General features: G+C 38.6%; 1 protein-coding gene across 5 annotated transcripts in view; it reads right to left on the minus strand.

The window, feature by feature from the left end:
- Positions 1-21,894, minus strand: part of HDAC9 (histone deacetylase 9) — a 484,789-nt gene that overhangs the window by 175,976 nt on the left and 286,919 nt on the right. For 4 of the 5 annotated variants that reach the window (XM_075746058.1, XM_075746055.1, XM_075746057.1 and 1 more), the window contains one exon: positions 13,666-13,935. In XM_075746058.1, the coding sequence (XP_075602173.1) occupies positions 13,666-13,935 (270 nt within the window). Of the gene's footprint in view, positions 1-12,655; positions 13,936-21,894 lie in introns of those variants that run through there. The other variant, XM_075746059.1, reaches the window with a different exon arrangement.

A 21,894-nucleotide genomic window follows, 5' to 3' on the forward strand; every position in this document is an offset into this window, starting at 1 on the left:
ACTTCCTCATGACTGCAGAGCAGTACCACACTTTAGTAGCAGCTCTTGGCATTAAAACAGAAGAAATAATGCTAAAATAATGGATTGTGATAGAATGTGAAATGTAAACAGAGCAGAGCATCCTGTCAAGGAGATTCACCCTCCCTGCTTGCAGGTTCCCTTCGACAGGAGTACGGAAGTACTTGGCTAATGTGATAGAAGATAAGGCTGTACCCAACCCATATTGCTGCAGTTGTGGGGGATCAGGAGCAAAACAGATGTAAAATGAAGAAAATTTTTAATAGTTCAAATTTAGATTACTAAACCAAAAAGTAATTCTTAATTTTGCTTTGACTATGGGTATTGTCACACTAGTAGATGACAGGCAGATTTTAAAGCTGTATTTTAGTAAGGCCATTTGAAATATTCTTTAAATGAAGTATATCATACTATGCATGTATTACAGTTATAGCACATGTAGAATAAATGTGTTATAAATCATTGAGATGAATCTTAACAAAGCAAGAAGCTTGTTGACAATGGCAAAAACCCAAAGTGTATCTGAAGTGGTGCTGTTTCTCCACTTCCATATCCTTATACCCTTGCGCATGCAATTTAGTAGCATAAATGTAACTTTGGATGAGCTGTTTTTCAAGTAGTCTGGAGCTTCTGGATTTCTGAAAACCATGCTTTTAGAAACGTGGGATTCTTTCCACACATCCTTCTGGAAAGTTCATTGTTCCTAATTTAAAAACCACAGCAGCAGCAGCAGCCTTATGGCTATGCATGACAGCCCTTCTGTGTCTTTCTCCTCCTCCTTCCAGTTTGTAATTTTTGGACTTTCCTGCTCTTTCCTCACTCCTCAGCATGATTTTTTTCCCCCTATGCCCAGTCCTTCCAGAATCACACTACAGAAGTCAATGTAGTATCCCTTTTTTGGGGGGAGTGGGGGAGGGAGGGGGCAACGGGAATGTTCTCCACAAACTCCAGCCTATTACATTTTTCTTGGAGTTCCTCTGGTTTCTTTTAAGTAGAGCTGTCATCAACACTCGCTAAGCTACAACACCCTAAAGACTCACACAGTGAGTTATAATACATGTTTTCTATAAATCATGCAAAGACGCGCGAGCACTCCTTGTAATGCTTGTTTACATATCTTCATGCAGGCACCTAAATACCTGTGTGTATATACACAAAACAGAAAATTCATCAAAAAGTATAGAGGTGAAGGCAATTCCTGTATAATGTTCTTTTTGAAGTTCTTTGGTTGAAAAGCATGTAAATATATGAGCCGGTATGTGGGAAGATGGGAGCATGTGCCCACACCTGTTAAGTAAGTGGGAAGTAGTGTCATCTAGTGGCTAGCTCAAAGCTAAAGGGGACAGGAGCTGTAATTCAGTATATACTACCAATGTTTTTAATTCTTGCATTGCTGTACTGTGCAACTGAGAGGGAAGAATTTTTATTTATTGTCTCCCATTGATTCAGCTAGATAACAGGGGGGGAAAGTAAAGCCAGTTGCAGAACCATAAACTGAAATATCAGAAATATGTGAACTGTGCTCAGATGAACACCTTCCTTTTTTGCATCCCATCCAATGTTTCCCTCTGATGGTGCAGAGAGAATATTCACAGACCTTCTGCCCACCCTCTTCCACACCAGGCAGCTTGAAAACTACTGTGGCAGGACACTGGCACACTACCATATAAAGAGGTAGATTAATTTACAGTTGAAACTCGTAGTAATTGAAATTCATTCGGTTTCCAAAAAATGTAAGAATAGATGAGTCTTTATATGTGTAGCTGCTATTTATTCTTTCCTCTTTGGACAACATGATCGTTAGAAATGACATCCTCACATAGTCTAAAGTACTCTTTAGTATCACTTCTCGATTCAGGAAAACATGGACTTGAGCACTTGCTTGCAAGTGAAGGAAGTGGTGTTGTTAAGCACATACTTAAAGCTAAGTGTGTGATTAATTTCTCTGTAGATTTGGGGTTTCTAATATGAATGAAGTACTGTAATCTGCCTATCTGCTCTTAAATTTTTGTCAAAAGACTTAAAGCTGTAATTTGCAGGTATTTCTTATATAAAAATAACTGCAGAGTGTTAACATAAAAGCTAACTCGTACATGGATGCAACATCATTGGTATGATTATTTGCTATGGAATCGTAATCAGTTTCACCCATTACAGTTTCATCTATTAAAATGCAAGAAACTAAAATCTATTGAAACTGCTGAATGAAGGGCTAACCCTATTAGAAAGGAGCAGTTATAAACAGGACTTTTCCAGCTGCCCTTGCTAACAGGCAACTCTAAAATAACAGTGATGCATGTCTTAAGTTTCTGCTAACAAAGCTGATTTCTGACCAGAAGGCTAGAGTATTCTTTTTCATCTATTAAGCCCTGAAAGTGACAGTTCTTCTTCATATCCCTAATATTTCCTTTTCAGCTCACCAAGGCCAAAATGTCATCTTTTCTTGTAAAACAAAAAATCAAAGCCAAATGGTTAAAATGCAAAGTTTTGGTTAAACAAACAGTCAGTATTTCAGTGGTTTTATCTGCAGCCTGCGGAGCAACTAAACAAAGCCAAGATATTGTCCATCTCTTTGACAGACAAAGAGCCTCAGAGGTCCAGAATGACATGCCCGGGGCTGGCACGTGATTAGAGTAATTAAATTAAATAGCAGGAAACATGTTTTCCATATGCCATTGCCTGGCCACACACAAACTGTAACAGTAAATCTTTTATATTACATTGGTTCAGGGAAATGTATAACCATTTTAAAAATGCATAATGCCCACAAAAATAAAGTTAAAGGGAATATAGTAGCGTACTCACCAGGCTCCCTGGCTTTGGTCATTGGCCTGAAATGCCAAACAAGTTCATTCCTTATTTATTTATTTTTAAAGGTGCAGCTCAAAATGCCCTGAGCATGTGAACGTTCAGGAAGAATTACTGGGTTTATACTGGAGGGTAGTGCTGATGCTCTGATTCAGAGGAAAAAGATAAAATCCTCCCAGTAAAGTTAAGAGAAACATCTTGGGTATCTTACAAACTGAGATCATCACATATTTATGTCAGTCTTTTGCAATAATTAAGCCCTCCAAACTTGTATTAAAGAGGAAATTTTGTTTCAGTTCTGTTTTCCACAGCAATATGAACTCAAATTACTCCGTTTTCGTGGCCAGTTCTTAGAAAAGACAGCAGGTTTATCCATGCTATAATACAGTTAGAAGAATTGCTAGTCAGTGGGATCATCTGTCATCCTTGAATTTACTTCTCCCTGCACTACTAAGATCAACTAGAACACTTGCTAATCTATTCCTGACTCATCTTTTAGTGGTTGATAATGCCAAATCAAATCACTGGTATTTCTGTTTTGTTATGTTTCTGCACAATGGGGAAAAGGCTGCAAATCAGTTTGGAAGGAGCTATTAATCAGTGAGATCACTGGTTTAGATGTCCAGTCCTTGAGATTTTTAGGAGATGACATACAGGAACATTTCCTATAAATGATAAATGCTGAAGACTGCAAAATGCTCTTTAGCACGAAGAGAATTAAGAATTTGGGGAAAACCATCTCAGCACATGAAAACCTGTCCATGAAAACAAATTAAAATTTTATCTCACTGTTTTCTGGTGAAATATATACTGGATAATTTCATAAGCATTTTAGATATTCTGTCTTCACTTTATCTATCTCCTTGACCCAGACTGCTCAGATAAGAAACAACAGAAACTTCAGTGATTCCAATTTCAGGTCTCACACTGAGCTACGGTATTAAGTTTAGTAACTGATAATAATTCAATGAAATCAAAGTACTGGCTTCTAGCTGGAAAAATAAATGTCAATTTATGTTTAAAAAGTAGTGTAACAAAGATGATAGAACTTTGATACTCTTGGCTCAATCTTCAGCAGTTACAGTATTTCTCAAGCTATTGAAGTGAGATTCAAGATGTCAGTATGGAGAATTAGGAATTGGGACTTTTTTCTTCTATTCCTTTGAATGTTTTCTTTACCAGCTAATCTCCATTATTTGATCAGGAAAACTTGTGTTTAACAGTGAATCTAAAATAATTAAAGGACACAATGACAGGAAGGTGAAAACCAACAACTCATGTTGGTAGTTGCTGGCAGAGCTTTTTTTTTAAACACAATTTCTTTAACTGTCTGAACTCTTCTTTTCTCTGAAAGGATCAGTGTATTTCAACTTAAATTGTTTAGCCTGAACTTTCTATAAAATGTGTTAAACTGATCAGTTAAAAGGCAAAGCAGTTAAGCCCTTGTTACCATGTTGTCTTCTGAGAACAAAGACAGTAAAGGTCATTGCAGCAGGTAGAAATCTGGAGCCTCTGGCTGAAGTAATGTTGTCATCCTCAGGAGGGGATGGAGCTACTCTCCAAGCCAAGGACAGCTCCCAGGCCTAACTACAAGGTGTCCTGTATGATGTTTTATGGCTGCTGCTTCACCTCCTCTGCCTCCCCTCACCGTTACATCCCACAGCAGTGCCAGAGTGAGGAGGAGACCTCGCCATCTGCTCCACCTGCTCCCTGGCTGACCTTGGCCTCCAGCTGCTGCCCCTTCCCTGCCAGGAGTCAACCCTGCCACGGGCTGGCCAAGCACATGTATGAAGCAGCAGTAACTAAAGGTTCGTGGCCCTTCCCGAGAGGATCTCTGATGCCTTCTGGCTGTCAGAAATGGGGCAAATCTGGAGAGCGTGGCAGAAGGGCTGATGCACCATGGGGCAACTGCAGGATGGCCACAGGTGGGAGAAGGAGCTGGGGAAGCTTCTGGTGAGGACTGACTCACCAGAAAGGGAAAAACACTGTGGTAGCTTTGGGCAAAATTGTTCTGATTTTGCAAAATATGTTCTTGGAAAGCAGCTCTGCCTTTCACCTTTTGGTGCTTCTCCAGCATCATCCATTTTAGGGACACAAGCCTCCATTTTGTGAACCACCACAACTGCTTCAGTGGCACAGAGGCAGTTTAGCCTATAGAGAGAACTCGGTAGCATTTCTTTGCTCTTATAACGCTGTTGTGTACTTAGACCTATGAAAACATGTGAAATTGGGTACAGTGCCTTCTGCCAACGTTAAAGAAAGTAATTCAGTTTTGCCCTTGGTGAATTACTCAGACCAAAGGACTTGAACAGTTTTGTTTTTCCTGTCCTGGTTCCTATTCCTTGTTCCAAAGACCTTGCTCTAAGCCCTGAGCATCTCCTCCAGCACAGCGCTTCTCAGAAGCTATGCAGCACGGGGACTGAGTACAGCAGCAGCGACCAGTGGTTGTTCATTGCTGATGCAATGGCACTACAACAGTGATCTGTGGAGAAGGCAATGGGTGAGGAGTGGGGTTTTTTTTTTTGGTAGGAGGTCTTTTCAGTCTTTTCCCGCTTCTTATTTTGCATAGAGTGTCAGCTGCAAGGCTTGAATCTCCTGGTTTTGGTAGGCCCAACCTCTTGGTTCAATGGATGAACTTTGTAACACAGAAGAGCAAAATATGTATATATTGGTCATTCTTGATGTATATTATTGTGGCATTTACAGGATTCTGCAGGTTGAATGCAACTAACCTTGGTGGGATTGTGTCACTCCAACTTGCCAAATCCTCCTCTATTTCTAAATCCTTCACCTGAAAAGTCTTTTTTTTTCCTTTTCAATACTTAGCATCCATATTAAAGCAGACGAAAGAAAAAATAGGAAACACCAGCACTACATGAATAATAACTTGCTATGCATCAAACATTAAGTGCCCTGTCTTGTGATTTCCTTAATTACTAGCTGAAGTAATCATGCAGAAGAGAGGGAGATACAGTAGAGCTGATCCTAGTAAGATGATATAAAGATATAAATAATGTGCTTTGAGCCTTTTTCTTTCATTAAAAGCTGGAGGCAAAGGGCCAGAGAAGGATTACTTCTTTTACAGGAGTGTCCAAGCTACTATAATAGTGACATTAACTTGAAAGTAGTCAATTGAAATCCAGCTTCTCGGAGAGGACTTGGGAAAAAGAGCAGCCTGCTTGGTGAGTGCCTTATCCATCAACATGGATAAGTAGCGGCTCCCATGCTCATTTGCAATCTGTTGCTGCAGGAACGAATCTTGCTCCTGTCTCTTTTCTCTTGCTGGTCCTGCAGTGCCTGTGCTTGTGTTCTCAGGCCCTGCCTCAGAAGGGATGGAGATCCTTATGAAAAAACTTGCTCACATAGCATAAAGTGTTACGCTGCATGTATTTTAACTGAAATCATTGGCATCCTTAGTGAGACCTAATTACCTGCAGAAATGGCCAAATCACAGCTATTGAAGTCAGGTGTCCCTGGGCTGAGCCTGGGGTGATGGTGCCTGTACTCAGCACTGCCATTTTTGTTTTTCTGTCGGAAACACTAGCTGAGAAGCTTTGCAGCTCTCTATATAAAGTCAGTAGCTTCAGAAAACTAAAAATAAAACTAAACTATGCAGAAACTAATGTGGAACTATGACAAAAGACCTGTACAAATGTAGGTAAATGGTGAGAATCAAAAAGTTCTAGAAAGAAAGGAAGATGCCAAGGGATGTGCATGGGACACCTAAGGCAAAGTATCAAAATGGGTGAGAAATGAGGGAAACCTGATCGCCACCTGTCCCTGTGTGCAGTCAGGTAGCTGAATGATGGAGCCATGCTCTCTGATGTGTAGTAACTCTTCAATGTGTATATTCAGTAGAGTAAGATCTAGGAGAACAAGCCTTAGAAGCAGCTGGTCTTGGTAGCTGTTCCTCCATGCACAGAAAGCGAGTGCATTTCCCAACTGCGCTTCTGCCCTGTGCTCCTTCTGGGTCTGTGCAATAATAGAGTCCTGCTTTAAAAGTCTGCAGGCTATCACAGTGCCCTTGATGGGAGCAAAAGAAAAAAACTAAGGAAAGGGTTGGAGACTGAATTCTCCATGCTTCACTAGCTGCTTTACAGAGAACCTGAGCACAGCTGCCTTAAGAAGTCCTTGCCATCGCTGCGGTGCTGCAATCTCATAGCTGTAATTTTCAAAGGACTCGTTGCTGAGGAAATACAGGCAGTACGAACAGAAAAGACCGCCTTGGTCTCCTGGGGATCCACAGGTCACAGGCCAGAACGTGAGAGGAGACAGATTAACGCTTTCTGCATTAGAGCACCCATGTCTCAAAGGCATTCAGGCTGAGCTGCTCTTCCAGGACTTTAAACAATGGAGCTTTATGAAGATTTAGCCAGCAGTATACACCGAGGTGTGCATATTTAGTCACTCCGGTATTTTAAGAGAAGGATGAAAATGAAAACTTGTGTCTGCGTGCACACGTGTCTCAGAGAGAGAGAGAATTTCAGAGGTCATAACAGAATTTTTCCAAAAATGAAGCTTTTAAAGAAGCAGCTTTCCAAGAACACATAATCCTCTTCAATGACAACAAGAATAAAACCCCGTGCTGTCTGATAGAGGAAATGATAAATTGCCCAATGGTATGAAAGTAGTATCATCTGACTGTCAAAATGTGAAGTGATAATTACTGGGATTTGGACTTACAGACCTTCAATTCATGCTAGTTACGTACCCCTGATTAAGTAATTTTTGCCTAGTGTTGCCCCAGTGGTCTCCTCACACACCGCTTTCTCTGACAAAAGGGAACAGTAACAAAAGTATTGAGGTGCTATATCATAAGTATCTGAAGGAGGAAAAGCAGCATTAAAAAAAAAATCTTGGATCAAAAAAAAATAATAGTAGTATCAACAATATCCTGTGTAGGTATCAGTGAAATGACATCTCTTTGTTATATTGTAATGCCACACAGTCAGTCAGACAATTCAGTTCTTGATTCAATTATGTGATAAAGTAAGTCTTACTGACATCAGTAACTGAAAGATTACAATAGGAGACACAAACAAAAATAATAATCTCCCTAGTGATCATTAAGTAGATTTGATACTTTCTGAAAAAAATGGATCATTTTCAAATCCAACTGAGAAAGAATAACTATGTGCAATTATGCTGACTATTATGCACTTTCACATAGAATTAGCTTTAAAAAAAAAAAATTCTTCCTGTGGCATAATTTTTAAAGACCACAGTTAGTTAGAACCTCGATAGAGATGGACAGGCCCTTAAGAGCAAAGATGACAGAAAGCTGCCTAAATATTCAGACGAGACTTCCCCTCATGTAGATGAATGAAAATTTTTCCCAAAACAAATCGAACTACACAGCTCTTTGCCTGCTGCCTCCATCCAGACAGTCTATGGCTCAAGTTCGATCCAAGAAGTCATAGTGCCAGCTTGGGTTATGTAGGGGTTGTACTGGGACTGTGAGCGCACACACCTGGGGAAGGGCAGAAAGGTACAAGGTTAGTGCCTCTCTTACTGGCTGCATGGTTCAAGGAGACAACTAAGGCAGCCTGCAAAAAAAAAAAAAAAAAAAGAAAAAGTGAATTGAGCTAGTATATATATATAAAACTGTGGTTGCAACCTCATTGAGGAGGTAGTAGAAGGCTTATTTCTAAGTCTGACATTGTTCAAAACTTACTTATACTTCCATTTATCTGGCCCTTCACAGCACTTCTCAAGGCCAGACATGTAACGTGCTACCACCTTGGAAGTGTGCAGACAGGTACTTTTAGCAGCGTATTCCTCCAATCAACCTCCCTTATATTGCAGGGCTACGTACTGTTGAGTTATTACAGTTACTTCAAGACAACTATGGAAAGCAACCAAATGCACCAAGGGGTCCACAGCCAGATTCAAAACATCTCATTTAATCAGCTAATTAAGGCACTGAATGAATTACAAGTAAGTATCTGGTCTGTCAAAACAACTCTAGTGACTAAGGCCCCCATGTCGTCATCACAGAGATTTAGACATTGCTGGGTGATTTCAGGCTACTAAGCTAGTACCCTTTTAACTCTCAGCTGCTGCTGAAGCAGCCCTTGGGGGTCTCCAACAGCTCTGCGTGCCCACGGGTAGCGGGGAAGTTATCCTGTATGGGCTAGATGAGTTATGGGGCCAGAATCAAAGTAAGCAGGAGTGTGACACTTGAGCTTAGCAAATGGGGACCAGAAACCAGGACATGCCTAAAGAATACCCCGGCCCAGTCCTGTTTGTGTGCGTGAGTGAGCACGGCCCGGAAACCCAGCCTTTCCGATGGCTGTGAACTTTGAACTAATTTTTTTTTTTTTTTTAATTTAAATCTAATTCCAAATTAGGCTGAGCTAAAAGAAAAAAAACCCAAAAACCCAAATGCAAAGCACAGTGTGTAACAAACAGAGTGGTAAAATGCCACAAAAATCACTGGGATTATTGCTTTAGCAGAGAGAAGATAATTTTATCCAGGATTGTCGTCTTCTGTTTGCCTGAACAGTAATTCAGCATATGATGTTCTAAACTATATTCCTCCACTCAGAAACAAGGTACAGGAGTCCTGCTACCACCCAGATGATGGGAACTGCATAAGGAAATCAGAAACTAAACAAATAAATGAAAAGCAAACAAACATCTCTTAAGTGGATAAGTAGGACATGCTGCTAGTGGGACAGAATACAATAAGGAAATTAACTTGGCTTAGCTAATTTTGGCTGTAAATTGTGAAGTGTTCATAAGGGGGAGAAATAAGTAAACACTTTTAGATTGGTGCTTGGGACTAATGTTTATAGATTTTTATTTTTTTTTTACCTCAGAATGCCAGTGAAGATAAAAACAGGGTATAGTTGGCTTAAGTAAGTAACACGGAGTAAGTCTTAGTGATCCTGATGATAATGAAGATGGAATGAAGGTAGTGCATGAATGAATTGCTGAATAGGAAGGATGAGTGGTGGCAGTGTCAGGAGTGCTCCTGCTTTGCTGAGGCATTCAGCTTTTAATCCTATTTTGTTAATACCAGGACATGAAAACAAGGTTAACATTACGGTATCTACATTCCAGTAATCTGTGTCTGTCTTGAGTATATAAATATTATGAAGCATTTTCCCTCATTTATTTTCCTCATTCAGTAGTAATTACTTCTAAATTGGCAGCTGTACTGGCTTTATTTTTTGGACAACAAGACAGAATAAGCATCTATCATTCCAAAAGAAAAAAAAAAAAAAAGATGCACAGCTTTCCTGGAAAAGATAAAGTTTGTGAATTGTATTAAGTTATGATTGTTTTCTTCATTATGGGTGCTTTGATGCATGGTAAACAACTCATTTAGAAAAAAAAATAAAAAATCTTGGTGTAGCCTCCAAAACAGGAATGTTGTAAATTAAAAACATTTATGGCTGCTCTTCTAATTCTGACATGAGTATATAAACAAAAGGCATCTCAATAAAATCACTGTTGAAAGCATGATTTACTTACAAGCACAAAATTCTATATACATTATACTGTTTGCCCTGTTGATTATTATGTTATACTGCTAATGCTAGTTAAGTTTCCTAACCTAAAAAAAAAAAAAAAAAAAAGTCAAGTTTTGTGTATGACATTACTTGGCTGTTACGTCACTGAAAATAATTAAATTTGATTTACGGAAATATTTATTTTTACATACTTACATTGCTGAAAGAATTTTATTTTAGTTAAAATTATACCAGAATCTAAGGTGTTAAGAACCTTTGCAATTTAAATGAACAGTTAGAAGAGCTAGAATGCATCAATTTTCTGAACTCTCTTGGTGGTAATAATTCATGTACTTTAGCAACAGAGATGGGTTTGCAGTACAAACCATTTCTCTCTATAGATCTGAAGCAAAGTTCAGGAAATGTCACAAAGCACTAAAGTGTTTAACATCTCCAAGGAAGCACTTTGGTGTTTCTCTAAAGTAGGACTTCACTGCCTCACGCAATTGCTTTAAAGTCTGTAAAGTTTGAGGGTTCCTTCCTCCCCAACATATCTACAGGTGGACTCTAGTTTTGGAAAGGTCTTGAGGAATATCAAAGAGGTCAGTATAAGTTCAGTTTCAGCTCAGCACCTTTTGGGTTCTAGGCAGGTTTTAGAAGTGTTACGGAAATGATGTTGGTTCATTATCCAAATTTTGGATAATTAGGAGCCAAGAAGCTCCAAGGGATTCGCCTTTACCTTTCCTATATGGTACAATATATATATGATCATGTGTTGAAGACAGATGCCATGATGGGAAAATGAGCATGCATCAATACTATTTCCACATTCACTAAAACTTACAATGGCTGATGTAGGATAAAACAAGAGACCCAAAAAAGACTTTGTGTAATCATTGTAAGAATCGTGTAATAAAAACCTTGCTCCTGAAAGCTTGAATTGTTTCAACAATGTGTAGCAAACATATTTGGTTATACAAAGCAAAAGCACAACTAAGTTATCAACTTTACACAAAGTCAGATATCTGAAAGGGGATCTTTTAAAAAAAAACTTTATTTGAGAAAGGAAGAGACTTATATCAGAAGGCAAAAAAAGGGAACATACAAACAGAATATATTTACAACACAAAACAAGAGATCACCTCTAAGGGTGTAAATTATAATAAATACAGTAGATTTAAAATGTAAGAGACATTTATCAATTAGAAATGTGGTGTTTTAAACCCAGTTTTCCTTTTCACTGGTTCCAGGTAGTTTATTTTAATTTTATCCAAATTTGAAAGATTCTGAAATTAAAGTTCACTAATGTATTGGGGTTTCTCACCTGAATGATGTTATAAAAATATCTTTTGTCCTTTGTGAATACATGCCTTTGAAGTGCTATTGTACAAAAGTCTTCTCATTTGCAAGTTTCTCCCCAAATAAAATGTATTTTAAAAGACGCACTATCCCTTTTTGATGAGGCTGAAGTTAGGTTTCAAAGAAAATTAAAATTATACATAATGGGAAAACCATATAATTTCATTTTTATATGCTTCACTTTTTTAATGTGAATGTGATTTTTTCATCCAAAGTGGAGAAAGATTTCTGTTCAAATATGAAGCACACATATAAATCACCTGTATGTTCTCAATTAATACATCTTTCCTATCTAAGATGATCTTTATGTTTCAGGAGGCCTTTCATTTTATAGCAACTATTTAGTCATTTGTTTGGAGACCTTCTAGGAAAAAAGATAATGTATCTTTAGAAGTTGCAACATTTTATAAGAGATTGAATAGTAGTAGAGCATAATGTAAACAACACATCCTAATAACATATTTTGGAACAATTTCTACATTTGGCAAAACAGCTATCTCTTTTGAAACAGGATACTGCACCTTAAAATACCTCAGCTTTAGAAATATAAATATTTTTAATAGAAAAAAAACCTGACAAGGATTCCGGGTCAGTTTGGGATTATCCATATTAAAGGGGATCTTAATACAATGAATCTTTAACTAGCTTAACAAAAGTAAACCTATAAAACAAGGTAAACATATCAAAAGGGAATATGAAGGAAATGTTTCACTGGAAAGCTTCCTTAACAATTTCCCTACTCGCTTTGTTATTTTCTTTGACAATAAATCAATTCATAGAGTGCCTTTAAAAACAGAGGGAGCACTGCCCAGTCCCGTCCCCCCCCCCCCGCCGCCGCCCCGCATTCCTCAGCACATGAATCACTTGGGCTTCCTGTTTCCATAAGGCATTTCCTGTCCCCCCTCCCAAAATCACTTTTCTGCAGGAGAACAGCGGGGACCTGACAAAGTATCGACTTAAATAAACAGGGCCTTCCACTGCATCCAGCCTGGCTCTGCCTGATTTTACAGCAAGGGAAAGGGACGCCAGCTCGCTGGCCGTACGCACGCACCGCGCTTTTCGGCTTTGGTGAAATGCTCGCCAACGATCTGAAGTTTCTGTTTGCCAAGCTGGCATTTTATGCACAGTCGTTATTTTAGTATTTGTCCATGAGACCTAGCGGTAAAGGTTATGTGATATTGTATGATTAGTCTTTATTTTAAAAAAAACCAAAACAAAAAACAAGTGACAGGCTATCAGATGATAATGATAACAAACAGTTCTGAGCTTTTCCTGCAATATCCTAAGAACTGACTGGAACGTAATGCTGCATTTTGCTTCTCACCAGTACTTGCATCTGCTTCATTTAAGGATGTTTCTCGGACAGTATCACGAAATAAGACAGAATGAAATATTAACTAAGGAGTGCAAAAAAAGAAAACAATGCAATTTTCAAACAGTGCCTTGCCTCTTTACATCCACCTTGTATTCCTCTCAAAATTTTACTTTATACACCAGCCTGGGACCACTGATATAGCAGTCAGTACCTGTCTACTGGGGAAAAAAATACCCTAACATTAACAGTGTTCAAGACTACAGTATGATACAGTATATACAGATAGCCGAAAGCAAAAGTCAGAGGATTCAAAGTCAGAGAAGAATGTTTCATCAATCAGGTCTGGAAACTAATTCCAGCAATTGCTGATCTCAACGAGCTAGGTGATACGAGTTCTTTTTCACTAGAACTAAGCGATGTAACGTAATCCTGGCTAATACAAAGTCTATCAGCTATGATGCAAAGATTTATGTGGAATAATTGACTGCAACAGGTATTTTCTCAATTAGTGGCCATAAGGATGAGCTTCACTATGTTTTCAAGTGTGCATACAACACTTCTGCCTTTGTTAGGTTATTTGCACAGTAAATCAGGATTTGCTAGATCAGTGAATAGAAACACAGTTGCTTATCAAAGCCTAGAAAATGCACGTGATGTTCAGATAATAACCTTAATTACAAATCCTGGAGCTAAATCTTTGCCTATTACCTGTTGCATAAAAGCAGCTTGCTCCCCAGATTCCATTTGCTGGGTTTGAACATCCTCATCACTGTCCGGCGGCTCCTCTTTGACTTTCACAGCCCCCACCTGCTGTCCTATTCTGTCATCCACACCAGCACTGCTGCTCTCAGCCCTAATGCTGGCACCGCCGGCGGGAGCTTGCTCTTCCTGCATCGAGTGATCGCCGTGAAGCTCTTCTTCAGCTTCCTCCAGGTGACTGCCAGGCTGCTTGAGCTGCTCAATGGACTTAGAGAGCATCTGGAAAGAGAAGGGAGGGGGGGAACAGCTATTGACTCCTTTCACTGATGCCAAACACTGAGAAGTAGTAGATTTGCGCCGACAAAATTAAAGCTTCTGCAGCAAAACCAGGTAGCTATGCATTGCTAAAATATTAACGTACAGGGGAAAAAAGAACTAAAGTTCCTAAGCAAAAAGCCAGTTGTTATTCTGCAGTAGAAAATGCCATGTTTGTCGAGAGTGCTACATAGTAATACTAAACTAAAAATAAGGCAGAATAATGAAAGCATTACACATCTGCTACGCTGTTACAGCTGGTAATCAAGAGGAATTAGTCTCCCTTCATACTCTTCAAACATAACTGCAGAAATTAATTTAACTATATTACAATTCATTTTCCACAACACAAAAAAATAAAAGAACTCTAAGAAATAAGAAAATTATTAATCCGGTTAATATTTTGCTACAAGCAAATTAGGGAATATTCACACAAGCTTCTCTATCAATTAAAGTATGAAGGCCCTAAAAGTTGAGAAAGGAGCAGCGACCAAGAGCTGCTGTCACCTCTCCTGGGGCACAAAGAGACTACAAGTATGTCTGTCCATGACTGGAAAGACTTTAGCTTTTGTCATGCATGGTACAGGTATCCCTGTTTCAGCCGTGATGATATAACACAGATACCCAGACAATACTGGTTTCACACCATTAACTGCTATTGTAAAGATCTGCTGAAGTACCAGATGCCTGCGTGTTGCAATCAAGTATAGTTTATGTTTTAAGATGCAGTAAATATATTCCAAAATAGCCCAAATATAATCCAAAAAGCCCAAACTGAAAAAAAAAAATCGCTGCTTTGTTGAGACACAAATCATACACATGAGTAAGCATCTGCACGGTCAAGTGAGTAATTATCATTTACTCAACAGGCCCACCTGATCTCAAGCAAATATTCATTTGTATCACCCAGGTCAAATATACTGAGAGGGGAAAACCCCCCAACTTTACCATTACTTTTACATACGTCCCTCTTCCCATCTGCCCTCCTCTCTCCCCCCAACTCTCAGCTCTTCAAATCGAGTTGTAGCTAGTGCTATATGCTGAGCTACTGGATGGCTTCAGTATACCCATCCTGTCACAAACCATGGATGGTCTAGTTTCATTCTGCTTGCTAATGCATATAGAAAAATGCCACCCTAGTGAAGGGCACGTTTGTCATGTAATCAAGAAGCTACAGCTGGATTCAGGAACTCCCAAAAAGTCAACAAGAGGAGTTGAAAGATCTGTTAGTGGAGTTCCAGTTGATGCTCTGATGTGTAAGCGCCACAGCAGTGGAGAAATAAATTCCACAGTGGAAGTCTACAGGCTTCGGTCACAGCAAACCTTAATTTTCGGGGTGTAATGGGAGTTTAATGGCTTACTAAAAAAGAAACAAACAAACAAAAAAATCCCATTTCATTACTGTAGTAACTGGCAAATCACAACACATGTATCCTGTATGCTGCAGGTGGCATGCTCTAAGCTGGGGAATCCTTACTACTGCAACTAATGCAGAGTGTCTCCATTTATTAAGTAGCATCTGGAAAATCTCTCAGATCAAACCCATAAATCTTTTCCAGTTGTTTCTCAGGGGATGACGCTGACCAGGAAAGCACTGAAGCTAAGTACGTGTGTTCAGCTCGGGTACACTCCTCTCTGTCGCTCAGTTAAACATCTGTGGGCGAGCCCTCTCCGCTCCTCAAGCAGGGAAAGAAAGGCAGGTCTGGCTGCTTGGCTGGCGGCTAGCAAACAAATGCAAGCTGAAACATCTGTGTGACAGATAATCATATACAGCTATGAGAGTCATGATGCTGATCCATCTGTAAACCATTCCATGTGCCAGTTACTTGACATCAGGTGGGTTATTCTGGAGGGAAAGCCAAGAGAAAATGAGTGCATGTCCGCAGCAAAGTTAAGACACATATTTAGCTCATTACTGCTCTCCTTTCTTTTATGCTTTTTCACTTTTATGTCAGGCTCTTTCTTCTTCACGCTGCTGTATGGCACAGATCTGCTGCTGAGCTTTTTGAGGCAACACATGATGGCCTGCAGTATATAATCTATACGTGGAACACCTTCAAACGCTTTTTGCATGTAATCAATCAGTGGAGTGACACAAGCACACGTAAGGGGGCTGCAGAGACTAGAGTGGTATTTGTGTGCAGCATTTCAGTCTCCAGTGTTCCTCTTCTGGGGCCCGCTCCCACACCATGGAAGTCAGCAGGCGATTTGCTCTAGACTTTGGCAACAGGAGGAGCTAAACAAATTAAATTTTCTAAAACTCTGTGAAATGAAAGTCTTTCTATATTCACACAGTAGATTTTACAAAGTGCATTCATATTATCATCGTTACTGCAAAATCTTTTTTAAAACAATCCTTTACGTTGTGAGTTTAAGCCTCGGGCAAGGGGCTATGAGGCACTATAGTCATGTTCTCTCGTATGATAGAGCATGATAAAAACGGGTGGATGGCTTGCGGGGGGGAGGCAAAAGCCAAAACCCACTCCTGCCGCTCAGTCTGCTAAGCCACAGCTGACTCATTTCTCCGTATCACCACCATGCTTTCATATTTGTTAAAGTGGTTTTTAAAGGCAGCTTGGCCCCATCTTATTCCAGTAATTACATTAGTAGCATTACCAGGAGACTATTCAGTTCTCCTAAGTCAGAAACATCTTATTTTGTACTATACCTCCTGGTACTACCGTGGAAAATTACATATCTGGAGACATGCAAAGATATCAGTTTAGAGTCAATATTTCTGTCTTATCTCTCTATCTAAAGCTGGATTACATAGCAGAAAATGAGTCCTGAATGAAACACTGCTCAAGTCCTTTCACTGTGCAGCTGGGTACTTCTGCTTACACTTAATGTTTAAATCTTTTACTTTAAATCCCCACTTACCATTTTTTCTGAATTTATCTGTAAGTACAAGCAGGACATTCTCCTCATTTTAATGCATATTTTTGATTTTGAAAAAGTGATTGTTCAATATGAGTTTTGATAAGACTACATTTTAAAATAATAATAAAACCATGGTTTATTTCACTAATAAATTAGAGTTGTACAGATTGGTCATCTTTAAGAAATACACATTACTGTTATTGGTATTTCAACTAAAGGAGTCACTCAAAAAAATGGTTTCATGCTAATGTAACCTATATTTTTTTCCCTTTTATTTTCAGGAAATTAAACTGTAAGGGATATGCATGAGCCAAAGTAAATAGTGGCAGCAGGAGAGGAAGCATTTACAGACATCAACTCCATTGTATAACTGCAAGAGTCCAACTGAAAAAGACATCAAACACAATCTAACCTGCTTGCTTCTACAGAAAAATGGAAGGCTAAGTATAAATAAGCTGGACATTGCAACAAACCATTCGATAAGTCCTTCAGTCACAGCTCCTACCTTTGTTTCTCCTTTGCAATGATAAGCTCTTTTAAAATACAATATTTAAAATAAAATGTCTTTACAAAAAGAGAAAGCACAAAATCCTGCAACAGCCACCCCACACATTTCTTCCCTTAATTGCTCGTTAATTGTTCATACATGGTGGTTGTTTCTAAGAACTCATGTATTTACTTACGGAACACACTTTTTCTCCTTCTCTCCTATGGCTGTTAAGATTACTTTCACCAGCCATGTATGTTGTTAGGTGTACTGAAACAACTTGGTACCTGCTTACTGTTGCCTCTATTACTCATGTAGTACAATGTTTCTAAGGGATGTATTTATCTTTCAAAATCATTCTTCTGCATTGTGGCTTAAACATTAGTTCTCAGTAGAGGAGAAAATGCTCTGGGCATTTTTCAGTTCCACACACAGGCAACTGTTGCTGTAGTTTTGGTCAAACGATCCCCTGCTATAAGCAATATTTGAAAGAAGAAATGTGCTACCTCTCACCTTCAAAAGATGCTAGTCAGATGTGTAAGCTGGAAAGCCAAAACCTCAGTTGTAATATGTTTAATGAAACTAGATTCATTTACTCCAGCTGAATCTGATCCAGTCTTCTGTATTTCATTAAATATCACTCAGATGTAAATGATTAAACTGGGGTTAACTGTATCTTTTCAATATTCCTATTGACAACAAATAATCTTCCTATTATTTCCATCAATAAATCAACAGAAACTTCCATATGATTTTTCATTTTTTATTAGCAGATATTGGTCAGTTATGATCACCAGCCAAAGCACTAATGAATTTTCACTTCTGATATATTTTTGTCATGGATTTTTTACCTCTCAGTCTTGCTCAGTCACTGGTTCCCTATCCAAAGATGCTTTAAACAGACTAACATCCTGGAATGAAAACAGAAATTCATGTACTCCTTACCTAAGCTTTAATATTATCCATACTGTTCCTATACTTTAGTGCACACCACCAACTGCCCCATTATTTTAACCTTTACTACTCTAATACAGAGGAGGATTTTACCATTGAAAACAAATTGTCAAAATGCTATGAACAGATTATTTTAAGAACACATGTAGGGTTCTCATACTGATCAAATGAAACCTTGGTCCCAGTGAAGACAGTGCTAGTTTAGCTTCAGCAGAGGCAGGCCTTTATTCATCATCCGTGACAAAAATAACCTTTAAAGACAGAGGGCTTTGTTCATGTACTCTTCACATTATGATTTCTGAGATTTTCTTTAATGCAGACTACTGCTAGAGGCTTTGCGCTTACATGAGTTACATCAAAATCACCCCTTTTTCTGCAAGCGGCAGGGTCAAAGCTTTCTAGATACAGTAATACACAAATAACATCAAGATTTTAAGGTGAGCTTTTTTTTGTAGGAGTCGTCTTTTGGTAGGTGATTGAAATAATTTTAACTGGGGGTTTCAGACTCTGGACTCCCTTTATTGAGCAGAATGAAGATCTGCAATGGTGATCAAAGGGCCTTGTGAGGAAATAAACTGTCATTCGGACAGAAGTATATTAAAGCTGACAACAGCAAAGCCGATCTTCCCTAAGACAAGCGGAGTTCGGGTTACTGCACATTCATTATTATTTTTTCCCCAGAAAGCTGGGATGAGGGTTTCTAACTACTTTTGAATGGGAAGTCAACATTTGCAGAATGTTTTCAGAAGGTCAGCATACTAGATCCCGCAGGTATAAATGTCAGACTTCAGTGGAGATGTATACCGTTTCCCACATCAAAAGACTGGCATCTGACAGCTGACCAGAAATAATCCATAGGGGATCTTCTCTTTGTTATTAAGGACAGAGGCACACCTCTTGGCAATGATTTGTTTCTTTTCAGAATGGAAATGATCCAGGGGAATTCTTTACCTCTGACCTATGTTAGATTTTGCTTGTTATCACCCTCACAGCAGCACTGGCTTGCAGCTGAAGTATATTCTTTTCTCAAAGAAAAGAAATGGCTTTTTAATACAAGATAAATACAAGATCAATGGGGTGGGGAGGAACTTGCTCTCTTCCTCTTTTTTTTGCTACAAGATTCACCTGTATGTTCACCAAAAAGATCTGACCAAAAACATTTTTCAGGGAGTGCTGACACATGCCATAGCATCTTAGTGTAGGTGAAACATTCAAATACTGGGTTCAGTTGAAATATATTAAAGCTTTAAGTACTTCAAATCCTAAACATAAGGAAAAAAAAAAAGAATGAGCAATGGAAAAGAAAAAGAAGGTATTAACTTGTTCTAAGGTCTTGATCAACTAGCATTTCATAGTCTTATCAGCTTAAAATGGTTCTGTTTTTTCTCACCAAAACTTTTAAGAGAATGTTTAAGTATTCGTTATTAAAAAAACACATCCTACATTTTACATGACTGAAAAGGAGGGAATTACACCTCTGCAGATTTAATTATACGGCCTATGAACAGAAGAGTAAGGGACAGAAGAATGGAAAATAACAAATGTATTCACTTGATACATGCCCAAACTTGTCCTAAGAAATAAGAATATATTGGGTTGCTTTGCTACATGGTCTAGAATATCTACTGGTTTAAGGTTCAAATGACTCTGCTTTGCAGTTTCAGTTTGATTGTAAAGCCATGCAAATTATATAATGAACAAATAACTTCAACTGCAAATAGAGGCAAGTTTTAAGAATAAACAAAGTACATTCCACCATGCTAGCAGAGTTCAAAAACCTTATGTAGGCACAGGTGTTCAATCTAAACCTTTAAGGTAAAGGGTTAAAGAATGCAGTTTTAAATTCAGTATTTAAAGGCCACTCCCTGATTTGATCTTTTCTCATTCTCTTGCCTATGAGCTGCCCTTAAACTCCAGTTTTTAAAAATCAGGTTTCTTAAGTATGTAAGAAAGCCCCTGGCTTTCTGTATATTTGCAGAGGATTGATACACGATTAGAGCACTGACATTTTTCAGTACTGTTCATCAGAACGGTTCTCTGAATGGTGCTTTAGAAGAACCTAGATGCTGCAAAGTCTGGTAAACCACTCGCATCCTCAGATAACACACTGCTGCTGTGCCTGCAGCACAGCCCTATTCCTCCTTAACTGTTTGCTGCTCTAATGAATCACTGTGCTCCTGACGAAGGCTAGCCGCTCTGGGAGTAGGTACAAAGGAGACTGAGAAGCTATTTGGGCATAGGAAACAGGTTATGGAGGTTCAAGGCAGTGAAAGGCTCTAGGATAAACTTAAATTTCTACTGTCTGCTTATGTGTATAGCCTATACAGTAGATAATAAAAGCTAGGTTCACTAGATTTTAAAAGAAGGAATTGTTTTGTCTCTTTATCACAAATAACTATGTGAGAATGAAAGCATATTTCAAGTATGAGAGGGACTTATTCTATTTAACATATATTTTCATTGCAGTTTAACTGAGAAAAAAAAAAAAGTTACTGAAACAAGCATTATGCCAAACCAGCTGCAGTCTTTTTACTTCCTTATCCAGCCTAGTTCTTGTGAGGTGCAATGCATTCCTAGTCCTATGTGACTAGGAATACGTTTATGTGATTCAAGTTTAATTTTCACATTCAGGACAAACGTACCTATATGCTACAGCACATATCCCTAAATGCTATGGTAGAATTTCTGTTAAGCATGTGATCTAACAAAAACATGTCAGTGGGGTTCTATGCTTTGTGAGGAATGCATGAACTGATCGGTTTGTAGTGAATACCCACAAACAGCACAAAGACTCAGTACTTCACCGGTAAAAATCCTTTTCTCCTCAGACAATTGAGGGCAGGTGAAATATTTTCAAAACCTGAGGCTACGAGATATACATATGCCATCTTTATTAAACATATGGAATGCATACTCAAAGAAAAGCCAACTGGAGTCCTAGTTGAGTAATCAAAACACCCAAGCTGAGAGGGGTTAACATGCAAGGATCAGCTCTGAACTTTGAAGTTTTCTGGTCTTCATTTTTCCTAATTAAGACAAGATTTAATAACCAAACCACTGTACAAACTATGTACTTAAACTCTAGGTTTGTTTCTAATTTTGTTGGGAATTCTTAGTAGATTCCGAAGAATCAGTACCCCCTGAGAAGTTCAGCCAGTAAGGTGGGTTGATTTTTTTTTTCTTTTTTCTTTTCTCTTAGGTATAAGGGCTGAATCCCCGCTTTTCATCTTTGCCATTGCCTCTTATATATAGTTATTAAGTAACCCTCAAACAAAAGAAGACAACTAAAGATGCATGATTAATATCTTTGGAAAGCTGCATAGTAAGCGCAGAAAAACATTCTCCAGATAAAAGCATTTAATTACTTGCATATCTTCACTTTAGAGCAGGGAACAGCATCACATTTATTGTAGAAGCATTAGCTCCTGATAAATCTACTTAGATTCTGCTGCTCTTTGTTTACTAATGGATGGTCCGGTCCCTTTTCTTCTTTCTCCTCCCTCAGAATAAGGTAGGAATACAGGGAAAGAGGGGCACAATTCAACTCTGTATGTGATGTTAGCAATAGCACATTCTTCTCTTTCTCCTTATACGGTAATTTT

This window comes from Balearica regulorum, chromosome 2 (assembly GCF_011004875.1).
Source record: "Balearica regulorum gibbericeps isolate bBalReg1 chromosome 2, bBalReg1.pri, whole genome shotgun sequence".
Classification (NCBI taxonomy): domain Eukaryota; kingdom Metazoa; phylum Chordata; class Aves; order Gruiformes; family Gruidae; genus Balearica; species Balearica regulorum.